The 22,402-nt window shown below is 37.4% G+C and overlaps 1 protein-coding gene across 3 annotated transcripts in view; it reads right to left on the minus strand.

The window, feature by feature from the left end:
- The window catches only part of PREX2 (phosphatidylinositol-3,4,5-trisphosphate dependent Rac exchange factor 2), a 171,777-nt gene that overhangs the window by 17,591 nt on the left and 131,784 nt on the right, over positions 1–22,402 (minus strand). For 2 of the 3 annotated variants that reach the window (XM_062633230.1, XM_062633229.1), the window contains 3 exons: positions 21,602–21,716; positions 8,427–8,493; positions 6,873–7,063 (listed from right to left, as the gene is read on the minus strand). In XM_062633230.1, the coding sequence (XP_062489214.1) occupies positions 6,873–7,063; positions 8,427–8,493; positions 21,602–21,716 (373 nt within the window). Of the gene's footprint in view, positions 1–3,630; positions 5,743–6,872; positions 7,064–8,426; positions 8,494–21,601; positions 21,717–22,402 lie in introns of those variants that run through there. The other variant, XM_062633231.1, reaches the window with a different exon arrangement.

A 22,402-nucleotide genomic window follows, 5' to 3' on the forward strand; every position in this document is an offset into this window, starting at 1 on the left:
ACTTAGGATTCCAGCCATCCTACATCCAAAGATGCATCAAAACATCCTGTGGAAAAATGCCCTGAATAGAAATTATGAGTGGAAACAAACTGGCTTACTAGTTACCACCATCAGAGATGCCAAAATGAATTATGTTCTAACTATGTGAAAGGGAAGAAAAAAAAACAACACATAAAAAGGATGCATCTATGCTTAATCTAATGAAAATTTAAAGCTTCTAATCAACATGTAATTTAATGCCATTGTTACTAATTACTTTTCTTTCCATACATCATAAGCTAACCATACCTACATTTAATAGTATAATTGGTTAAAAAGGTGGTTAAGTATTCATATCTGCTGTCATTTAAATTAATGCTTATACAGCAGCTGCTATTTACACCAGTGTATGCAACAATTAAAAACTTCAGTTTTAAAGTAAATCACTTTGGGGTAAACATTTTTGGGGGGTATTTCTCCATAATTACTAGTGATGGCTGGGTAATATGCACCAATTTGGAACAGTAACCCCAAAAAAGAAAATAAGCCATGATAAATCTAAAAATGAGGGGAAATGTTTTTCAGGACTATAAAAAAACCCAGCATAATAAGTACAGGTAGGCCTAACTCAAGACCCTCCCACTATTTCTAAGCTGTTCTTATTGTGGGAATATGTCTCCATGCAAGTAAAGTTCAAGCTTGCATTCTCTGTACCTGTATACTGAAACTGCTAAATAGAATTTCATCTCACAGGGAGAAATGGGCCTTAGACTGAGTCACTTTGTGAAGCTGAGATGCTCCCAGTGTGGCAAGACCGCTGCTTTAAATCAGCCTTGGACTGAACCCATCCACTGAAGGTTAATCCAAAACCTTTGTTATTTTTGCCAACATACAGAAAGCCATTGCTTTACACATGAACTGTATTTATTCCATTATGATGGTTCAGTAATCATAAACCATGCTTCAAAAAGTAATTACTGTACCACACAGAAATGGATCCAAAAGATTCAAAGTATCCCATGCCTTTTGTTTGCTCATTTCACTCATACTTGCAAAAACAAACAAAAAAAAATCTAAAGTCAACTGAAAGCCCATGTTTGGCCATTATCTCTTCCTGCGCGTGGACAGTCTTTCACATTAAAGGCTTCTTTCCACATAAGCAAGCAGGTAAATCTGATGGAAAATTGCGGTTTACTTCCTGTCCTGTAATAGTTCAGGTTATTCACACTTTACACCTCAAAAATTAAAGAAAATCTGGACAAGTTTTTACTTTTGTACAGTTCAAGAGGACCTATTAATTTTTTGTTGTAATGTAGCAGTTTTTGTAAGGAAAAACTGGATTCTCCAAAGTCCTGGACTGCAGATACGGCAATACTGTACGAACTGAAGCATGACAGAATGATTCTACAGAAGACAGTGATCAAGTTGTGTGTCAACCCTGCTACTAAATATCCATAACGTTAAAAGGAGTTCAAATTGGAAAAAAAAAAGAACACCTTGAAATCCGTATTAGTAGCAACTTAGATCCATCTTACCTGTTTCAGTGCATTTTATGCACTTCCCTCCATTTTCAGATTGCATTTCACATGAAAGTGACTCAGAAATTGAAACATGCAGAAGAACTTTAAGACTATAGTCCTTCACATGCAGAGATAACAAAGCAAAAATGTACCAGATTAACTATGAAAGGCAAGTACAGATCAAAATTATCATCACTGTAGAAACAGTCTATTAGTGCGAAATGTCTTGTTTGTCTTAAGACAAATTCTCATACATTTGACAGTGACATAACCATTTCCAAATCGTAACCAGCACAGAACAAAATGCTCTACTATCCTAAATTATTTTACAAAAAGGAAAGTTTGTGTCTTAGTAGGCAAAGTATCAGAAAAATACACCAATTACAGACAGACATAAAACTGCCATTTAAAAAACCAGGAGGGAATCTTGATTAAATGGGAAGGTTGAAGGAGTAAAAGCACAGTTTAGAGCAGATGGCTGGAAAGGAGCAAGGACTAGTCTTTCATCCTGTGCTGACCTGTCTCCTGAAAGTAGTGCCATTGATCCCAGGAAGCCTTCCTACTGTGGAGCTAATATGCCAGCGTAAATGTAGCTGCAAAACTTCAAGGAGACTTTTGGTTTGTAACATAGAGTCATTGAGTTCAGGACAAAATTCCTGACGGAAAATTTTCTAAAATAATCTAAAAGGAAGAATTCCTATGATAGAATATCTAAAATGTAAATTCAGAGTACCTATTCTTCACCTTGTTTAATTTGATTCACAGAAAGGCAACTGGCCATGACAGACAGCTTATGGAATCACTCTGCTTTGCTATGCGGAAGATGGAGCAGGTTTAGCTGGATTGCAGGAGCTGTGCCAGCTACAGGAGACAGCATAATCAACCCTTGGCAAAACCTGCCTCATCATTCAGCTGAGTGTCTGCCAGCCAGAACCCCGCTGCTTGAAGGATGGTAACACTAAGGAGAGACTTTCTAGAGGGGAAATTAAAATTCAGAAAAGAAAATAAGACAGTGAGTTTTGGGTTTTTTTTAATTCACAGAATACTTCTCTTCTCTTGATCCTCCAGGAAATGCAAAATTTTAAATAAACTTGGGATTTGTTTCATTTGGATGCTCTAAATGATTCCTTTGAGCCTGAAAGGCCTATGGTCCCTGAATAGACTTCTGCAGCTGCTGCACCTAATTTCATTTTGGCATGGAAAGAGAGACTAGGACATGTCTGTGCAGTACAGTCTCCCTCAAGCAGAAGCTAACATCATGATTCAATAAAATTCAGAAGTGCCTTTCATCACCTACATCTGTACAGAGTGACTGCAACTTCTAACAGAACAAATACAAGTAAAAAAAGCAGAGCATTGTTTACAGGGTGACAGCTGACTGGCAGGCAGAAACATAATTATGGATGATAAAAAAGGGAAAACAGAAATGCAAACTATTGATTTCTTGGACTGATTTAGTACTCTCTTCCTGATGTTGATCAACAAGTCATATTCATTTATGATAATCCAAGGGGAGTTTGTAGTATTTGCACATCACTTAGGACAGTGAAGGTTAAACAGACTTAACGTTAAAGGGACTTTTCCCCCAACCTTGTTTTTCTAGTGATTGAAATACATTTGAGAAGAACTGCTGTCTGAAATAGATACAGGGTTTCAGGCTCTAATGTAAATTGGTAAACATATTGTCACAATAAAAATCAAAGCAAAGCAATCACCACCAATTCAAAATCCCCAGCATTATCTTGGATACTGGGATGGAAATATGAACTCTGTCAAGCTGTTTTAACCTAGTGAAGTGTAAAAAGCAATTTAATATGTATCACAGTGAAGTCAGAAACCAAGACACTGCTGATACAGAGATCAGCAATCACTGTCAATGCAGACAAAGCTGCTGTTTCATCGGTCTTGGCCCCTTCCCCACTGGACTGCCACCCAGCACCTCCCTCCCAGGCTATCTGGGATTTAGTTCTGGTTAGAAGGAGGGGTGGCAGACCAGCCCTAGTAAATCCATTATAAATATTATATATATATATTTTATATATATATATTCTATTTTATATAAGTAAATAAATATATAAAATACCTAAGTTGAGAAAACATAAAAAGGGCTCTGCAGTCAGTTCTCTAAGAGACAGATAAATTGAGTGAGGGAAGGTTCATATGTATATTTTTGGTTAAAGTCTATTAAATATATCTAAATTCTGACAGATTATACGGTTTGCTCAGTTCCCATTTCCCAGGAACAAAAGAAAGATGCTGACCAGCAGAGCACTCTGTACTCTTCCCCCATTACAGACCAATCACAGAAATTAGGGTAAAATGAGGGCTTTTTTTAAAGGAAGCATACAGAAACCTTGCCCTGAGTTGGTTATTCTTCATTTTCAAGCTGGCAAGGGTGATAAGTGAAGAATATATACTTCAAAGATTAACCTGCAAGGACAATTTACATCTTTCCCCCATCAGCTTCCCTAGTAGCATCTGTAGATAATACTAGTTTTCAACTCATTTAATATCTGCAGCACAGTGTTAAAAAACAGTCATGAGTAATTGGTCTAGGCCTCCAAAATGTGGATTTCTGCAGCTGATCAAAATCAAGCACTTCACAGCAGTTAGTCCCTAAGAACACAGGAGGACAAATAAACTGCTGAATAGAGCCAGAGATAAATACCCTCTTTTACTGAAAATCAGTAGCTTGAACTCTAAGGAACTAACTTACAACTTAAAGAGCACTATTTCACAAGATCTTCTGCCCTATTAAATAGTATTTAAAAAACAGAAGAAAGAAGCCTTCAAGATTGCAGGCAACAAGCAAAATAATGTATGTCTATGGGACTCGATCACATCCAGCATCTTATTCATCCTTCTTCTGTCCTCATCCCAGGATTTCATGGTGCTGCAAGACAGTTTCAGTCTGCAAAGGAGCAAGGGGTGTAGGTTCACAAAAGCACATTAGAATTTAGCAGTAGAAATGTTGGGAACAAAATTCACCCAGCAAGCCTATTGGCTGGAGTCAGAACAACCTTTCTAGCTAGGCAAAAGCAAATTCAGAATGCCAGAAAGTGGAACCTACTCAGTGCTGGGACTGTAGAGGTGTGCCACTGGGAGGCCAGCAAGAAAAAAAAACAGCATGCAAAGTCATTTTGTATGACTTCAAATTCCAAGGAAAGAAACTTCTTCATCCAGTTGTATGCACAACAGTAACTTCAGGAAACTGTTAAAAAAATTTCCTCAACTTTTACCACTCCAAAAATAATAGCCCTGCCTAAAAAAAATAGACCCTTTCAAAAAAATTGACCCTTCCTAGTCTTTAAATACATGACTTTTCTTCTGAACTTTTAGAAATTCTGGGCAAAACCTCTTTGAGTACCTATAAAATCTCAAGTAATGCATTCCTTTCTCCTGAAGGGCCTATCTTAAAATTTCTCTGATAATGCCAAGAGGTGATGTTTCTCTCTCTGAAGCGATGGTAGCCACAAAGGCAATATTAATGTACAAGTGAATTAACAGTACCTTGCACAAAACCTCAAATGGACTCACTTTAAAGCAGAACTAGTCATGCTTTGGAGAAAAGTGGTTTGCACCTTTGCTTTATATAAACAGGTGATCTTGAATCCTTTACCATGCAGAGGGAATCCCACACATAACGTTTAAATACCATTCCCACTGGTCATAATGAAATGTCTTGAAATCCAATATGCTGGTTTTCTAGTATTTTATGGTTTTTAAATACACTTAAAGAGACATTTAATAGTTTATACCTTTGAATTAGCCCTAGTTTTGAGCAGAAATTTGATGAATAATTTATTCTCAGGTAAGATCAGCTCACATTCAGAATCAAGCACACCACCATTTATTCAGTCACCAAATTATTCTGAATAATTTGTGACCCACACACTGTGGGTGGTAGTTTACTGGGGCTGTTAAAATTGCTCTGACTTTATTCCTAAACTGTAAGAATGTTTGGCACAAATTCACTGGCCAATTCAGAACTTAATCCATAAAATCATGATGAAACCCAGAGGTATTCTTTTTCAGCTTTACAAAAAAGAAAAAAAAAAGGCAGAATTAAGCCCAAAGTCTTTTCTGAACACATAAGACATGCTACTGAAACCCAAATAAAAAGCTGCATAGTTTCGTGGTCTTCTGAAATGACAACTTCATGACAGTCCATGCTACACAGTATTCCCATCTTCATCTTATATAGTGACTAGTGTTAAATAATACAGCCTCTTTCTGGTACTGCCTAAAATGAAGTACAGTATACAGCATATTATATACAGTGATATCACTGATGAGGAGTAATACAAATAGTCTGTTTCAAACTCTGTTAAGAGAAATGGCAAGCAGTGCTTTTACACACCTTAATTGTGTTGGCTATATCTGGAGTTCCCTGCTTTTCATGCCTGATAATCTGCATTGCAGCTATGTTGCTTGCCTTTTTTTTTTCCTTTTTTATATTTCAAAAAGGACATTACTTAAAATGAGATGAAAGCAATGATTGGTCTAACACAATGTACTGGTAACCAAACTGGCTAAAATAAGGATTTGCATAAATCAGGAACTACAGAGCCCATTTTTAAGATAATGCTACCTATAATCTACAGTTTGGAATTGTTATAAAAAGATCAGATATTTAGCATCAGTTTCCTGGTTATGTTGGGTATTTGTTGGCGTGTTTTCCCCCTAATTGTAATCTTTACAATTTTTTGGTATAATGCACCAAAAAGAACTGTTATCTTCCCAGCTGGAACATAAACATATGGCTGCATTTGATGGATATCATTAAGTACTAGAGAGCTCTATGACGCTATGGTCTATCTCTATTTGTCTATTAAAGTCTCTTATCATTGATGACAAAGATCAGTTGATTACAGCTCAGTTCAGTTTCTGATAATTTGATAATTCAGCCTATAGAACCAGTTTTTCAATCTATAGACTGAACTTCTAGTTACCATGAGGTACAACTGCAAAAATGCATCTCTCTTCTGTTTCATTTTTTTCTTGAAACAAACTGTATTACAACTTCCCCTAGCATACATGTAAATACAAATTTCATAATTTCTTGCCTGTATTAAGAGTTTAATATAGAAGGTGTTATTCACATAGGAAACCTTCCTTTCTGTGCTTTAGCAATTAAGGTTTCTGTCTTTTCCTGACTTGAACAGGAATAATCCATTACAACTCCACAAGGCAAAATCATTGGTCTTTTCTGTTAATCACTACAAATACACCACAGATCTTCCAAGTGTGTTAGCTATTCAGTCTAAGATATTAGATATTTAGTGTAAGACTATTAACTAAAAAGCAGCAGTCTCCAACCCGCAATGACTGAATAACTGACTGAAACAAAGGGAGGAAAAGAAATTGCCATACCGGTGAACTCCACTGTTGCACATAATGATGTGACAAGCTCCAAGCCTGCTACAGAGTTCGGATGACACTGAAAGAAGTCCAACTCCAGAAGCACTGCATGCAGTGTATGCACAGGCAGCAGTGCGCTTGGATCGGATGAAGGACCCTATGAGTCGGTAAAGTTCATCCAAGCAATTGAGAGGCCTCATCAACTGCAAGAGGAAGAGAAAAATTTCAATACTTGCTTCTGAAAGCACATGAAATGCTGTTTTAGAGTACGTCATCACATGCAGATGGGACAGCAGGGCTGGCTGAGAGAGTGAAAGCCAAATCCCGTAACATAGATACAGAGCAGTCTTCTGTAACATAACCTATGACATCTTTTTCAAACTTTTAAATTCTTGCCATCCCTGTTTCATTCCCAGTCCTGCCTACAGAGGTGTTTTCACCTCAAGAGACTGCCATTTCCGTTAAAGGTACTGCCAAAGCACTTCCCCAAAGAAGGGAAGCCATGAAGAGGCAACCTACACCCATAAGCATATACAGGAGGGATGCCAAGACTAGTTAATTAACTCACTGAAAAATCAGCTTGTAATAAGACACACTGTCATTTATTTATGCGAATATCTTGTTCCTAATCCTGACTAACAACATGGAAAAAATAAATTAACAGAAGTGACAAAAACGTACTACAAACCAAGAACAGTTAACTTTGTAGCTGGACTTAAAATAAACTCAGCATTACTGTACAGAAAAGAAATGATCCACCTAATAAAGAAGTCCTCGGACACTTTCAGGGATGGGGCATCCTCCGTGGATGTCCTCCTTCCCTCCCAGGCAGCCCAGCATGGATCCAGGAAAAGGGAATTATCAGCCTTTTAACACCCATGCTGAATGATACCAACATAAAATTTTAGCCTGTCATGCGGATCAGATGATGATAACTGTATTCCTCAAGCACAGTAGCTCAATCACTTCCAAGTCAGTGTAGGCAAGACCTGAGGAACTTCTTTCCCCTCTGCTACTGGGCTGCAATATGGGCATTAACTCTCCAACAATAGGAGAGAGCATTAAATGAATTTTCAGAGCCCCTGGGATCTCTCAGTCACAGAGGTTTAAAGAAAGATGAAGGCATTTGAAGAAAGCCTAAATGAGGAGGTTCAGAACAAAGCCATCTGAGCAGGATGCTGAAGGAGTATTTCATTTGGAACAGCGCTTCCAGTTTTCAGAACAAAGAATTTCCACCTGCACCTGCTCTCCCCCCACCCTACCTTTCCACCCCCTGCATGCTCCTGGAGCAATTGCACTGCCCTGAAAGCACAGTGGAAATGAAAGCTATGGCTCCTCTTCTCAAACACGCTGATACCCTCCAGCCTTTTTGATACAGAACCACATGGCACAATATACCCTTAAAAACACAGGTGGGACAAATTATTGCAAGAGAGCTCCTCCTTTCCATGCCCCATCCCCACTTTAAATAATTCAGTTTTTCAATGGAATTAAGAAAGCCTCAGAGAAGGATTACACAGTGTGTAACATGCAAAGTTTAATTAGACACTTAACATTGTTATTTACCTTATCTATATAAGCTGCTTTAGATGTTGAATTTGGAGGCAAGTTTGACTTATCCAGGTAGAATGCCCTGAAAGAACAAGCATAATAAGGCAAAACCTGTTAGTTGCTTAAACTCCTGAACAAAATGCATGTGAGTGTTACGACACCATCCTAACATTTAATTTTTTTTATATTTCATGCTAACAGAGGGTCAAGCGATAAGATATAGGTAAATAGCCATTATCCCTCTTTCTTTTAAAGTAATAAATATTTTTTTGTTCTGGAGACAAAAAGCTGTCCATCTGACAGTACAGTGCAAAAGTTTAATGTCTAGTTAGTAGAAAAACCAGATCTGAAAGAGATTTTCACCATGAAAAGGTTTGTGGCAACTCTCTAGATTTAATAGTGACTTTGGGAAACTTGGCCTTACATAAACAATGCCTCAGCTAAATGCATTATAAACTTTTTTTATATTAGCTGTATTTAATTGTAATAATATGAAACCAGAATCTCAATCCTGAACCACATCACAGAGAGAGAAAATATGCACAAGCTCACAATATAAAAAGAAACAAAAAAGCAAAAACCCTACAAGGGGCAAATATGCATCATACAAGCAAACTGGCATTTGCAATTCCTTCAGTCATGCATGCATGAGCAAGTAAAACAACTGCCTTTCTTTACAATTTCTTTGAAAATGAATTACTGCATGAAGGAAAAGCTGAAGAAAACTGTTATATACCTGCAGAACACAAATGCAATAGAGAAACCATGCTTACTGTATTGGGTTTATCTATTGTGTACTAAAGTTCATCAACACACATTCTCCCAGTTCCTTCTATAACCTTTCACTTATCAATGAACAGTACTAGAAAGAAGTTTCTATAAAATGAACAAATGCAATGTGCTGTTTTAAAAGACAAAGGTTGGCTAATTTCTGTGTGGCACAAAGGAGGCTAACATTCTGACCAGAGGGCTTCCATGCTATCCTCCCCTAGAACAGTGAAAGCTCTTACTCAACACCAGAAAGGAAGAGCTTTAGCAAAGAGCACACAGGCAGCACAGTGCTTTTCTGTCTCCTTCAACTCAGAAACCCTAGATGACTTTTCTTCTTTCTACCTTATAAACAAATTAATTGCTCACCACAGATGAGCTATCATTAAACATCTCATAGACAGAGGAAGTATCTTACATTTTTCTATGATAAGACCAATTTCTCTGCCTCTGCAGAATCACTTAATTAAAACAGAAATTGCCCCTACCTATGGCATCAGGGTTGGACCAGATGATCTTTAAAGATCCTTTCCAAGCTAAACCATTCTGTGGCTCTCTGATCACAAAATTCATTCTGCTGGTTGAAAAGCTCCTAAAATCTGCTGGAGCAACTGAAAAGGCTTCCCTGCTTAGATGAGGCAGTCAGTGAGAACCAGGCAACAGCTACCACTGCAACAGTTGTGAACAAGGTTAAAATAAAACTAAATGAGGAAACCCCACTGAACTAAGGAACATGCAAGAAAAAAAAAAAGAAAAAAAAAAACACAGATTCCCCAGTGGAAACCTCAAGGTTCCACTGATCCAGCTCCACTGCCTGTGCACAAGGAGACCTGACTAAAGATCACAGCTGACCTAGGCAGGAACTATGGAGTGTGGTAACCAAATTTCAGTTGCAATAAAACAGGAAGAGAAATGCACTGAACACTGGAAAGAATGCATCCTTGCATCTTAACTCTCAAATGACAGAATCACCTGGACCCTCCAGTCATTAAGACATTGATTCGTATAACATGCACAGATAAAATTTGCCCTCCCACCTTTTTTATGGTTTTATCTGTGAGAGAAGTTATTCATGTTGTTAATACTTGAAGGGCAAGGGTGAACACTGCAGATCTGAATAGCCTTTTATTCTTCAATAATTTGGAATAAATGAGCTGATAAAAAGAAATCCAAGAACCTTTAATCCCAGTAGATTTTCTTTCCTATAGCTTTGCAGTTTTGAAAAGCATCTTCTCCCAAATTTAAGGTTTGAGTTTATCCCCTGAGAAAGCACAGCAAAGCTAATCTAGTTCTGTTATTCCATTAAGCCTCTTGAATGATCCAGAATGTACTCTTATGTCAGAGGAAGCTGGAGACTATTGGAAGGAAAAGAGGTTTGCAGAGAAAATTACTCATAAATCACTTTGAATGGCCACAGCACATAAAAGCTTCCTCAGCAGCAGCAGTCCAACCTTTTTCTTTGTTAGCAGAGCTAAAAAACAAAGCATCACCCTGCCATCCATTGAACCATTATCAGCCTGAAAGCCTATACTGTTTTTTCCTACCATGGCACAGGAAAATCTGTTCAGCACTCCCATTCTCTCTCTTTGGATTGTTATTTAAGCAAATTCAGCTGCATTAAATGAAACCAGAAACCAAATATAGAACAGTACACACATTAATGGAGTACACAGAAAATAATCAACTCAGGGTACAAAATAAAGCAGCATGGACACAAGAATGGGATGTACAATTATAGGAATAACTCCATTAAATCGGTCAATTATTCATTAACCTAAAGAACAAACAAAAATCAACTACACACAACATTAATTTTAAATATCAAAACATCCCGTTACAAATGAAACTATCTCCCCCTCTCCCCCATCAGATAACACTCCCAGATGTTTCTCAAGTGCTTTATTTTCATTGCTTTTCATAAGAATTTCTTCAGTATTTTACAGAACATGACAAACTGTGGACAGCATATAAATTTCCAAAGCACTTCATTTAATTACTAAATGCTTGTTAAGGTCCTTAATCATATTTTATGGGAAAAGTTAATGGCAAACTTGGCATGGCGCCCAATTTGGACAGTATTTTGTAGTCCATTTGAAATGAACAAGAATGAAATCATAGTTCTTTGTCTGCGAATGCAATGCCAGTTTTGCCTTACCATTCCTCTAAGCTAAAGCTGGAAAGTCTTGCTTTAAAAAAAAAAAAAAAAAAGGTAGAAAATCTAAGGCATTAAAACTGCAGGGGATTATTGCTGTATTCCACTTTTGTAAGGTACCCCCTAAGCAACAATATCAGATAATGTCAGTCTCAGAGAAAAAATTCACTGGAATGAGGTAACAAACATCTTAGGGTTCAACAAGGTATCATGACTGCATTCCCAAGATGTAAAATCCTGAAAATATGAAATAGTGAGAACTGAATTTAAAGGAGGCTCCAAACCTGCAGAGACATGGATTCCTGAGTAACTTTGTACATGCAAATAATACAAACAAAGCCAAGCTTCTAGTCTTGCTTGGTTTGTTGTTGCAGGAAATAAATAGTGTAAACCCAAATGTTGATCATCTTCAAAATACAAAAAGAGTAAATAAGTGATTGGAAGGGGAGAAAGAGATAGGGAAGGTAATTGGGTTATGGCATTAAATAAAGGCAAGCTGGGGATTTTTCTCGAGAAAGGATTTGCTTTGATGTTATAGCAGAGAAAAAAATTAGTATTTTATATTTTCATCACTGTGGCACGCATATAGATAAATTTGTACTGTCTTTAACAGAGGATAGAAATATAATTTAATTCTACTTGATCTGCATCAATCACAAGATGTTCAAGATCATGCTGTGACAGGACGAGGGGTGATGGTTTAAAATTAAAAGAGGGGAGATTCAGGCTGGACATGAGGAAGAAATTCTTTACAATGAGGGTGATAAAATCCTGGCACAGGTTCTCCAAAGAGGTGGTGGATGCGCCATCCCTGGAGACATTTAAGGCCATACTGGATGTGGTTCTGAGCAACCTGATGTAGCTGAAGACGTCCCTGCTCACTGCAGGGGGGTTGGACCAGAGGAGCTTCGAAGGACCTTTCCAACCCAAACTATTCTGTGATTGCTAAACACGGCAAATGATACATCAGTATAGAGACACAGGGTCAGGATGTGTTATAGCTAGTGTCGCTAATTCTTCAGCTCCATCTACAGAGCAGCTATTTATGACATAAACAATATCTTCATGTATTTGCTTATATATGCACACATACTTTGATATTTCTTTAAAAACAGTTCTGTACTGTGCCATCTGGTTGTTAACTATATAGGTGAGCATGTGTATAGTGTGTTTATCATATATACAATATGCAAGTTTAGAAATACATTTTTATGTATAAAAACCGTATAAAACTATATATCTATAATACACACAAATTCAACTGTTTCTATAGTACAAAGTATCAATAGCAGAAAACTATTTGCTGACACATAAAAAAAATAAATCTAAGTGTTTGATACGTTTCTTCCACTAAATGGTAAGTCTTAATAAATGATAAATTACCAAGTACAATTAACATCTCAACTTATTCTAAGACCTAGTGATTTTAAATGATGTCCTAACATCTGTTAGTGATAAAATCACTACAGTGTCATTAGTAGTTAGAGAAAGGTTTAATCATGACATGAGAAAACCTTCGTGACAGTATCATGATTTTAAATCCTCAAAGTGCATACCTGATAAATTCTCACCTTCCACAACTGTTGTGCAAACCAAAGTGCAGAGCAGAAAATTTTAACACCGTGGAGCTCTGAGCTTACCATATTTCATGCGTAAGCTACTCAGTAAACCCTTCCTTTGTACTTAGCTCTGGTGAGGCTGCACCTCGAAGACTATGTTCAGTTTTCGGCTCCTCACTACAGGGAATACACTGTGGTGCTGGAGCGGGTCCAGAGAAGGGCAACAAAGCTGGTGAAGGGTCTGGAGCACAGGTCTGATGAGGAACAGCCGAGGGTTGTTTAGCCTGGAGTAAAGGAGGCTCAGGGGAGACTTTGTCACTCTATAACTACCTGAAAGGAGGTTGTAGCATGGAGGGTGTTGTTCTCTTCTCTCAAGTAACAAGAAACAGGACAAGAGCAAATGGCCTCAAGTTGTACCAGGAGAGGTTTGGTTGGATATTAGAAAAAATTTCTTCACCAAAAAGGCTGTCAAGCACAGGAACAGGCTGCCCAGGGAAGTGACTGAGTCACCATCTCTGGATGTGTTTAAAAGATACGTAGGTGCAGTGCCTAGGGATATGGGTTAGTGGCAGTGGTAGGTTAACAGTTGAAGATCTTAAGGGTCTTTTCCAACCTAAATGATTCCATGATTCCTGGCTTATTCCAGGTACAAAGTGACAAGCCAGCTTTTGTCAGTTTCTGTTGTAAGTGTAAGCAAAGAGAACTGTGGGAAACAGTGCAATCTAGGGAGAGGAGAATGTGACTATAAAGTGAGACAAGCAAAATACACAGAGAAGAGTATAATTAGATTTTGTTATACACAGAAATACTGACAAGTGGGGAGTGGTGTTAAGAAAATTTCAAGAAATGAAGTTTAAGAGCTTTCTTAGAAACTGTTTGCTTTACTGAAGTAGACTGGGAGCACAACTGGGACATAGACTTTCAACCCCAGAAAACCAAATTCCTAAGAAACTGGACTCTTAAACAGAGGGGATGGTGCTTCAGAGTGCAAACCTGCAGCACCTGGCTAAACTACTGGTCTCCCACCAACTGTAAAGAAGGCATTTTGAGAAAATTTGTGTTTGGATGAGTACAAGTATCTGAGGCGCAAACTAAAGAGGATGCTTGAAAAGGAAGAGCCCTGCTAACCCAGCAGGTATATCACAGCTCTACTCACAAACCTTTATAAACACACAAGCAGGGGATCATAGAAATGTGAAGACAGAAAATCGTGGATGACAAAAATAAATAGGGAAAAAAAAAATACCATTTGCTCTATATAATGCTATTTTTCACACACTACATTTTAAGCACTTTTCTTCTAGGAATCTCTATCTGCTTCCAAGATCACTTGAAACCAACCTATTTGTCATGTGAAAGGGAAGCTTTTGGGCCACAGACCAGTTACAGCTGCCTTCTTGCTTCTCCCATCATTATCCATAGAGCCAAATCCACACTGAATCCATTAGTACTAACTAATTGCTTCCACATTTGCCTTTCAGACAGTAAACATCTCATTTTTGGCTCCTCATATTCCAGACATGGAATATGCTGTTAAAAAAGACAATATGCCAAATAGTCATTGGGTGGTCAGGGTTTATAGTCCAGCTACAAGCTGTACAAGTTGTAGTCTTGGGCTGGCTTCCTATCAGTGATGAGGAGTGAAAGAAAAGGCTCCACCTCCGATCGCTGCAGATACACGTTCTCTGCATTTGCAGAGGATGAAGAGAGCAGAATCAACCAGATGCCCCGCTCAGTGAGCAAAGACTCAGTACACATAGTCTATCAAGACACATAATTTTCAATTTCAGAACATTACCTATAATAAATACTGATTATACTTTGTGAAAAGTCGAAAGAAACAATGACTTTACACTCACAGAAATAGCACAGTACCGGAAAGGAAAAAAAAAAAAACAACAAACCCCAAACCTAAATTCAGGCCAGCTGGCAGTATCTGTTAAACCAGATAGACAAATTTAATTTACTTGTCCAGGATTTCTCTTTTCGCTCTCTCTTCTTCCTTCACTTAGATGAAATGAATCTTAATTTCTGTTCTAACTAAAATGCTTCTCATTATGTTCATCAGGAGACAAATTTAGCTATTATTTCCTTGCTATGCCCTTCAGAGTGAATGCTTTATTTTCAATCTCTCTTTCATAAAGATTTTGCATTTAGGAAAGTGTTCAGCCACGAGTATCTAGTTCATTTGGAACTACATCATAAAAAACTAAAAGGCATTACATTTACAGGTTTCACAGTCTTTTAAACTACATGATAAATTTGTTTATGAAGCATTGCAGTCCAGTTTTATGGTTGTTTTTTTTAAACACAAAGCAATATATCGAATGCCTAGCATTGAAAATAGGAAAACGGTTTTTCACCTGCTTTATAAATATCCCACTATACAGAAAAGGAACTATTTTCACAGACTCACTCTCTGGAACGTGCAGCTCTCCTCAAGTTAAACTCCTCTCTGAATTTGATGGCAATGACAAATACCATTAATGTTGCTCATTAACATGTTGCTCAATGAGGTAGGTAGACGTGAGAGAAAGAAGAGCAAGACTAAAATCACAGGACAACAGCAGCACAAGGACGAACAGCAAAAGATCCTTAACCACATGAGCAATTTGGTTTGGAAAAGCTTTCCAGTGGAAACAGTGGGGGAAGAAATCTGCCAGCTTTAAGGTGGATTTTAATGCATTTATTCAACGAATTTATATAAGATCTGGCCTTTGTGATAATGCAGGTATTGCCTTAAGGACCCATCAGTTTGTTCTAGAGACAGACAAGCTCTTTCTTTCATAGTAATTAACTATCTCTAGAGTGGATATATCCTTTATGTCATTGTACCTCATTTATACCAAAGTAACTATTATAGAATTTTAGTTTAGCCTGAAGCCGTAAGTGCCATCACATCTATTTTCTGCTTTGACTAAATTATACAGGATACAGAAAACATCAGCCTGCCAAGAAGTCTGCAGCTTGAGAGGCTGCTGTGTGTGTATACGTATGTGTATAAATAAAGAAGATGATATATTCCTCAGACAGATTTTGTTCCATACTTACATAAATTCTAGAGGCAGAAATAGTTTCATTTTCTTGTCTTTTTAAAAATAAAAATAAACAAAAAAACCCAATAACATGAAAACCTCATGGGTTATAACATCCTTGAATAAAGAATTAAACTGAATTTGCCATCATTCTGTGGAGATCTACTTATGCCTTAAGATAAATACAGGAGGCTTAAGACAGAGAAACTATTTGAACTTACACAGTAAATGAAACACTTTAAAATGACAAATATTACATTCGGTGTAATCAGATGCTCAATGTAATGAGGGTAGTTAGCTAAATCATTTGTCATTAGATTCACTGATTATAATTGCTTCCTTAGAGTAACAGGCTTGCATTTACCTCCTAAAACGATACCCAAGGAAGCAGCAACATAGGGAAAAATAAAAAAATAAATTAAAAAAAACACAAAACCACAACCGCAAAAAATGCAAAAAAAAAATGGCCTTTTCCCTTTACTGCTTTCTTTAGTTTTTCTTCTATTATGGCTCTAGAACAGACTACAAAAGTAGCGGCCAATAACCCTGGACACAGCTGACTTCAAAGAATAGTTCCAAATCACACAGAATGAGAGGCAGGAAGGAAGGAACATTTTTTCCAGACGTTCTTTCTCTATTGATGCACAGACAAGTTAATTACTACACAGTGGTAATTAGCACCCACACCAGTGGCAGGGATGGAGAGCAATCCTCAGCTGTCTTTCCCACAGCGTGAGCTTATCTTTGGAGTGAAGAACTGGGTCATCATACAGTCAGAGGTTTTACAAGAAAACACCATGCTGCAGTTGAAAGAAAAGGAGTAGGAAAGCAGAGCTCTCCTAACTTCAACTTCATTTATTATTGTGCTTATTTCCCTCTGAATATTCCCAAACCAAGCCACCACAACACTGGAAACCAAATTTTAAAGGTGTTTGGATGTCTAAATGCAAGCACAGGTGCTGAAGAAGCATTAAAAATGCTTATGAATCTAAAAGCCAGTGATTTCACTAATTTCTCATCAGCTAAAAATAGTCTGCATAGATGATTTTGGAATCCAAACAGGTATACTGATGTGCAGCAAAGCATACTGCAGAGCCCAGAACCTTGAAACACACTTGGTACAGCCACATCCCTGCACCCCACTGAATGACCTGTGCCCTGACAATCCTCTCTTCCTTTGAAATACATCCATTTTGTGCACAGACGTGCAGAAAGAAAACTCTTAAAGAGTAGATCTGCCTGAACTTTTCTTATTAAGAAGCTAACCAAGAATACCTGTAGAAAATTGCATTTTAATAGAATGTATAGGAGGTACCCACCATTTTCCCAGAAAGAGAATTCACAGACAAAAGAAGAAAAAAAGACTAATCTGATAAAATGCCAAATACACACAGAGAAAGGAAGACTAGAAGAGCAAGCTTCCCCTACTACTGTAGGCTGAAAGTCCAAACCTCTGATAAGTTGGGCAAACATTACAGAAGTTTTCATCCCCACGCTCATCAAGGTGCATTTAAAAAACAGCTTACTTCTTGCAGGAAGCTAATCCAAAACCTGATTTCTCTGATGATAAAAACTGTCCTCATACCCGACTGTTTTATCTTAAACTCACTATTCAGTCCAAGGATTTGCTGAGTTATGGCCATTCAGCTAACCTGCTTGTCAGGGTCTGTCCGAGCTTCCAGCTGGCTACATTGGAACCAAAACTTTGGTTGCAGTAATGTCGGGAAGATTTATTTCTATGCAGTGTAATAACTACCATACTGAATGTCACTCTGCAGGGAAGAAACCTTTACCAAATATAAAAATCATATCCAAAAGACATAATGTATTTTAACTAAGTCATTCTTAAAGAACTGATGCTGCAAAAATTACAATTCAAGTTCATTCTCATGTTTCTACAATTACATAGATGACTCAAGATTTGCAAGAGAATACTTAAACCACTCAAGCAGTTCAAGTAAATATAGTGCATTTGTGTGTCTTTACTATTCCTATCAGCATTTGTAGTAGTTACAGATCTAAAAACCATTTTGTCCTGCACTGATGAAGCAAAACGGTCTCTGGTGTCTGTAAAAGCAAAAGGACTGATTCAGGATGGAAAAAGCCTGTTTGAATGGCAAAGAGCACCAAAGAAGGAAGATGGAGAAAAGCGTGAGGAAGAAAGAAAATACAAAATGGCCTCAATTAACATCAGCCTCTGTGCAAGTCAGATATACAAGCTCCTTCTGGTCCTCTTCTAAATTAGAAGAAAACTGCTGAGCTATCAAACACATAGTAATAAAGATCTTCAAAATCTTTGCTGACCTAATTACTTTCACCTGGTTGTACTGCACGTTTCTCATTAGCAAACAATTTGATGAGGTTAAATTCACACTGCTGGCAACTACTGGCACCAGGTCAACTTGTGAACAGAATTGGAGCATTTTTCTTTTCCCTGTCAGTGTCAGGGAAACAGAATTGGTGAATTATAAAAATAAGTGAAACCTGGCGAACTGTGAGAAAGAAATCCAGCATGATTAAGAGTAATTGTGGGCCAGATGCTGGAGATTTCCCAGCAGTTTCAGAACTTTTATAAGCTATATATTGGGGTTTTGGTTTTGGGTTTGTTTAGTTTTTGCTGTCTGTTTTTTTAAATAGCATCTTCATTCCGATAAAGGACTTCCTATGTGGGGTAGGGGATGTTGACTCAGGAATTGTAGCAAAAAAAATTTGTAGCAAAACAAACAACAAAAAAAAAATTGTAGAGAAAACTTTGGCTGGCCTTAGAATAAAAGTTCCCCTACATTATAAACTAGTCTGAAATAGTTAGGGTTAAGCTTATTACAGAAGATGAAGGGACATTTTCCATTCCACATAAGCATGAAATTCTGTAACTGATTTTCAACTGTCTTGCATGCATTCTTATAAAACTGATGATCTTATCATTACTGTTTCATAGTTGAGGTAGTATTTCAAAAGCCCCAAAGCAAGAACCATGAAAGACAGAAGCTCTTATGATGCTCAAATCAATGTCAAGGAGGACAATTCTGCACCTGGATTTATTGTATCATTTCTGATACTGTGGAAAATCTGTTCACAGTTCCACAGTTATGAAAGAATTTTGCAATAAAAGCAAGGATTTGTCTTCTTGACTTTATATGATGGATAAAAGTTATCCTTCCTGAAATGCACTAAAAACTTACTAATACATCTTTTGATTCATTCAAATAAATTATTTGTAAATGGATTCTTTTAAGGCACACATCAGTATCCGATCTGTCACCCAAAAGACCACATACCTCAAAAACTATCTATATACTCAGACTTTAATAAGACTTTCCCACAAGAAATTAAGAGGTAGCTGAGCAAAGATATTACTCATTTTTAATTTTACTATTTTGCTCGGGCACATCCCAATTTAGGCCAACATCTCTGTAAGCAGGACCCTGCACAAAGTGGTCTCACCTGTTTCATATTTTATTTATTAGAGCATTATTATCTAAATGCATTAGGAATAAGAGAAGATGAACTTGTATCAAGAGTTCTTAGCAACAGATGGCTTGGCTGCAGTGTCAGTGCCAGCCAATCATTTCATTCCCACTAGTCCCCATCCTCTTTTCCTACTACTTTTTCCTTTGCTGCTGCTCCCATTTGCTTTCCGCTGCTGTAGCAATGGAAGGATTGTCAGATGGTCATTAGGTTGTCATTTAAGAAGCAAGCAATGCATTCCTTTTCTATTGAGAAAAAATGGGTTATGAGTTGTGTCTTAAATGACTTACTTTATTACTGATTAGGTGGTTCTGAGGAGGATTTCTTCCAGGTGAAGTGTTTAAGATAGCATTATTGCATTGAGTATGTTTCCAGGGAATATTCAATTTCCTTTTTTGTTCTTCTTTAGAGCAATTATCTAAATGTTAATATCTTTTGCTGCTGTAGTTACTTTATTAGATTCTCCTGGCCAAACACCTACACAGGCTAAATGGCAGAACAAGAACGAAGCATCTGCTTTTCTGTTTTTTCTCTTCACACTATGTCACTGAATTTCTGAAGCTGTTTGTGCCTCATTTAAGAAATGGGTAGAGTTCACCGCAACGCAAACAAAAACAATTAAGAAATCAATTACTGAATGTTCTCACCAGACATTAGATGGCTGGAAAAAAAAATTCCAGAGTTTTCCTGTTCTTGTGACTGGACAGAGTTATCCATGGTAATTTTTGTTGACTGCTAACCTTTTCATAGTAGCTTTCCACAAAACTAGGTCTTGGAGGTTACCAACTAATCAGAGCTGTGAGTCACACCACCATATGAGGAATGTGCCTCATTAGAGCCACAGCATGAATGGAGATCCTAATGCACAAGGTAAGCAAGGTCAGGGAACACTAGAGCATAAAGTCAAGAAGAACTCCTTTTAAGGATTTTCATGGTGACTAAACTGGGCCTATTCATAGAAAAACCAGCATAAAAGATTTTCCTTGCCCAACTGATAGAAATTTCTTTCCAACACTAGCTGAATTCATCTAAACCAAATACTGACATGACCAAAGCTTTCTGTAAAACTGATTTATAACATAAGCCTTCTAAAATTAATACTCAGGATGAACTTTTTTTCCCCAAATAGGAAGTACTAATACAATATGGGAAACAGACTAAATACTGCCTTTGTCATTAACATAGAAGTGCACTGACAGATGTCACAAAAAATGAAATACATTTTACTCACTGAATACAAATGGCTTTAGAATCACTTTTGCTATAGTACTGCTTAGATTAAAACAGAATCCAGGGAGTCCACTGCACTGATAACATATTAGAGAAATACTTTTCCAAGATCCATGAAGAAAATCTTCCAAAACCAGGAGTCAGTGGGCCAACAGGTTAAGGAACTGGAAAAAGACAGTCATTCTCCTTCTCTTTCTCTACTGTCCTTAGCCTCTTTTTCTCATTTAACTCCTGTTCTCTGCTGCTTTTGAAAGCGACCTAACCATTCTAGTTAAATCATAGTGTTTCCATCTATTCAAGAATTTTAAAAATTATTTTGCTGCACTCCTTTACACTCTTTTTCTTCAATTCACATGCAAATAAGTGTACTCTGATGTTTTTCACAAATACAGTGAGATGCAAGAGCAGTCTATGTACACCCCTTCATTATTTCACTTCATAAGTAATTGATTACTTTGTATACTAGAATTCTGTCTTTATGTGCAACTTCTTAATGAAATATTTACTGAAATACAGAGCTTCATAATCTTTATATACATTGGCAAGAATGAACTCTGTAACCCATATCCACATGTGATGCGAGTATCCAAATATGTTTATGTTCCCATTAGTCTGGTGGCAAGTGGGGAGGAAGACGCTCAGCTTTGAGAAAAACAAGACTATTTTCTAAATCCCAGTCTGTAGATGTTGGGTAAATATGGTATTCTGTAATGTTTAGCAATTTTAATACTCCATTTGTGATGTACAACAACCTGGAGGCATTTACAGCTATAACTTTCATGGTAAAGCTATTCTTTAAAAGTAACTTACCAGTGAAGAAATCAAAAAAGTCGGAACCATGAATCTTGGATCTTATTCAATCATGCACCAAAAAACAACCACCATGCAATGCACTTCAGTTTAAAGATGTTTCATAGAAACTGAGCTGAAAAGCAGATTATGGTAAACTAATCTCAGGAATGTTGGTTTATTACCCACCGTAGTTTCTGGTTGTACTGCTTGACTTTTTCTAGTGAGGCTGCATTAATCTGAGCTTGAAATTCTTCTACTGAGACACTGTCTCTGTAATAATATCCTTCCATGCTCTCCAGTGCTGGGAAAAGGGAAAGGAGAATGGAGAAGAGAAAAAGCAGTATTAAATATTTAGCATTCACCTTCTGTGTAGCTTTGTTCACACACTACTGAATTACTTTTTAACCTTGAGGCTGTGACCCCACTGTGGGTAGCTGAGTTGAGATACGAACATTGTCAGATTCATACAGCACTCTCTTTAAGATTCCATTTGCAAGAAAAAATGTATTTCTTGCCCTGTGGAAAACAGAAAGGAGAGCACTAGCTTGGGTTCCATTGCTCTAATAAAAGTACTCCTGCCCTGTGAATGTGAATGTGAGTTCTAGTTCTAATACATCCTGTGAGAAAACAGTAGAATGAGCTGGGGTAAAGGAAATAAAAGATCAATATACCAGCTACTTTCACAGAGTAACCTAAACTTTCACCTAATGACTTCTTCAGAGTAACCTTTCACCTAACAACTTCTTATGCAGCTTGATGTGAGGAGATGTGGAGCACCTCAACCTCTAGTTATTCCACTGATAATGTCAAATCAAACTTCTCTGTCAAATCAAACTTCTCTGGATCTCCAAAAATGCCCTACAAGCTCATTTCTCAGGAATCAGGTAACTTTCTAAAGTCAAATACTAAACTATGTCCACCTTAGTGATATTCACTGCACTAAAGCGAGGATGAATATTGCTACAAGAATTCAGGAACTAAACAAAG

This window comes from Pezoporus occidentalis, unplaced genomic scaffold, assembly GCF_034315485.1.
Source record: "Pezoporus occidentalis ecotype Australia unplaced genomic scaffold, CSIRO_AGI_Poc_V1 ctg4, whole genome shotgun sequence".
In the NCBI taxonomy this organism is placed as follows: domain Eukaryota; kingdom Metazoa; phylum Chordata; class Aves; order Psittaciformes; family Psittacidae; genus Pezoporus; species Pezoporus occidentalis.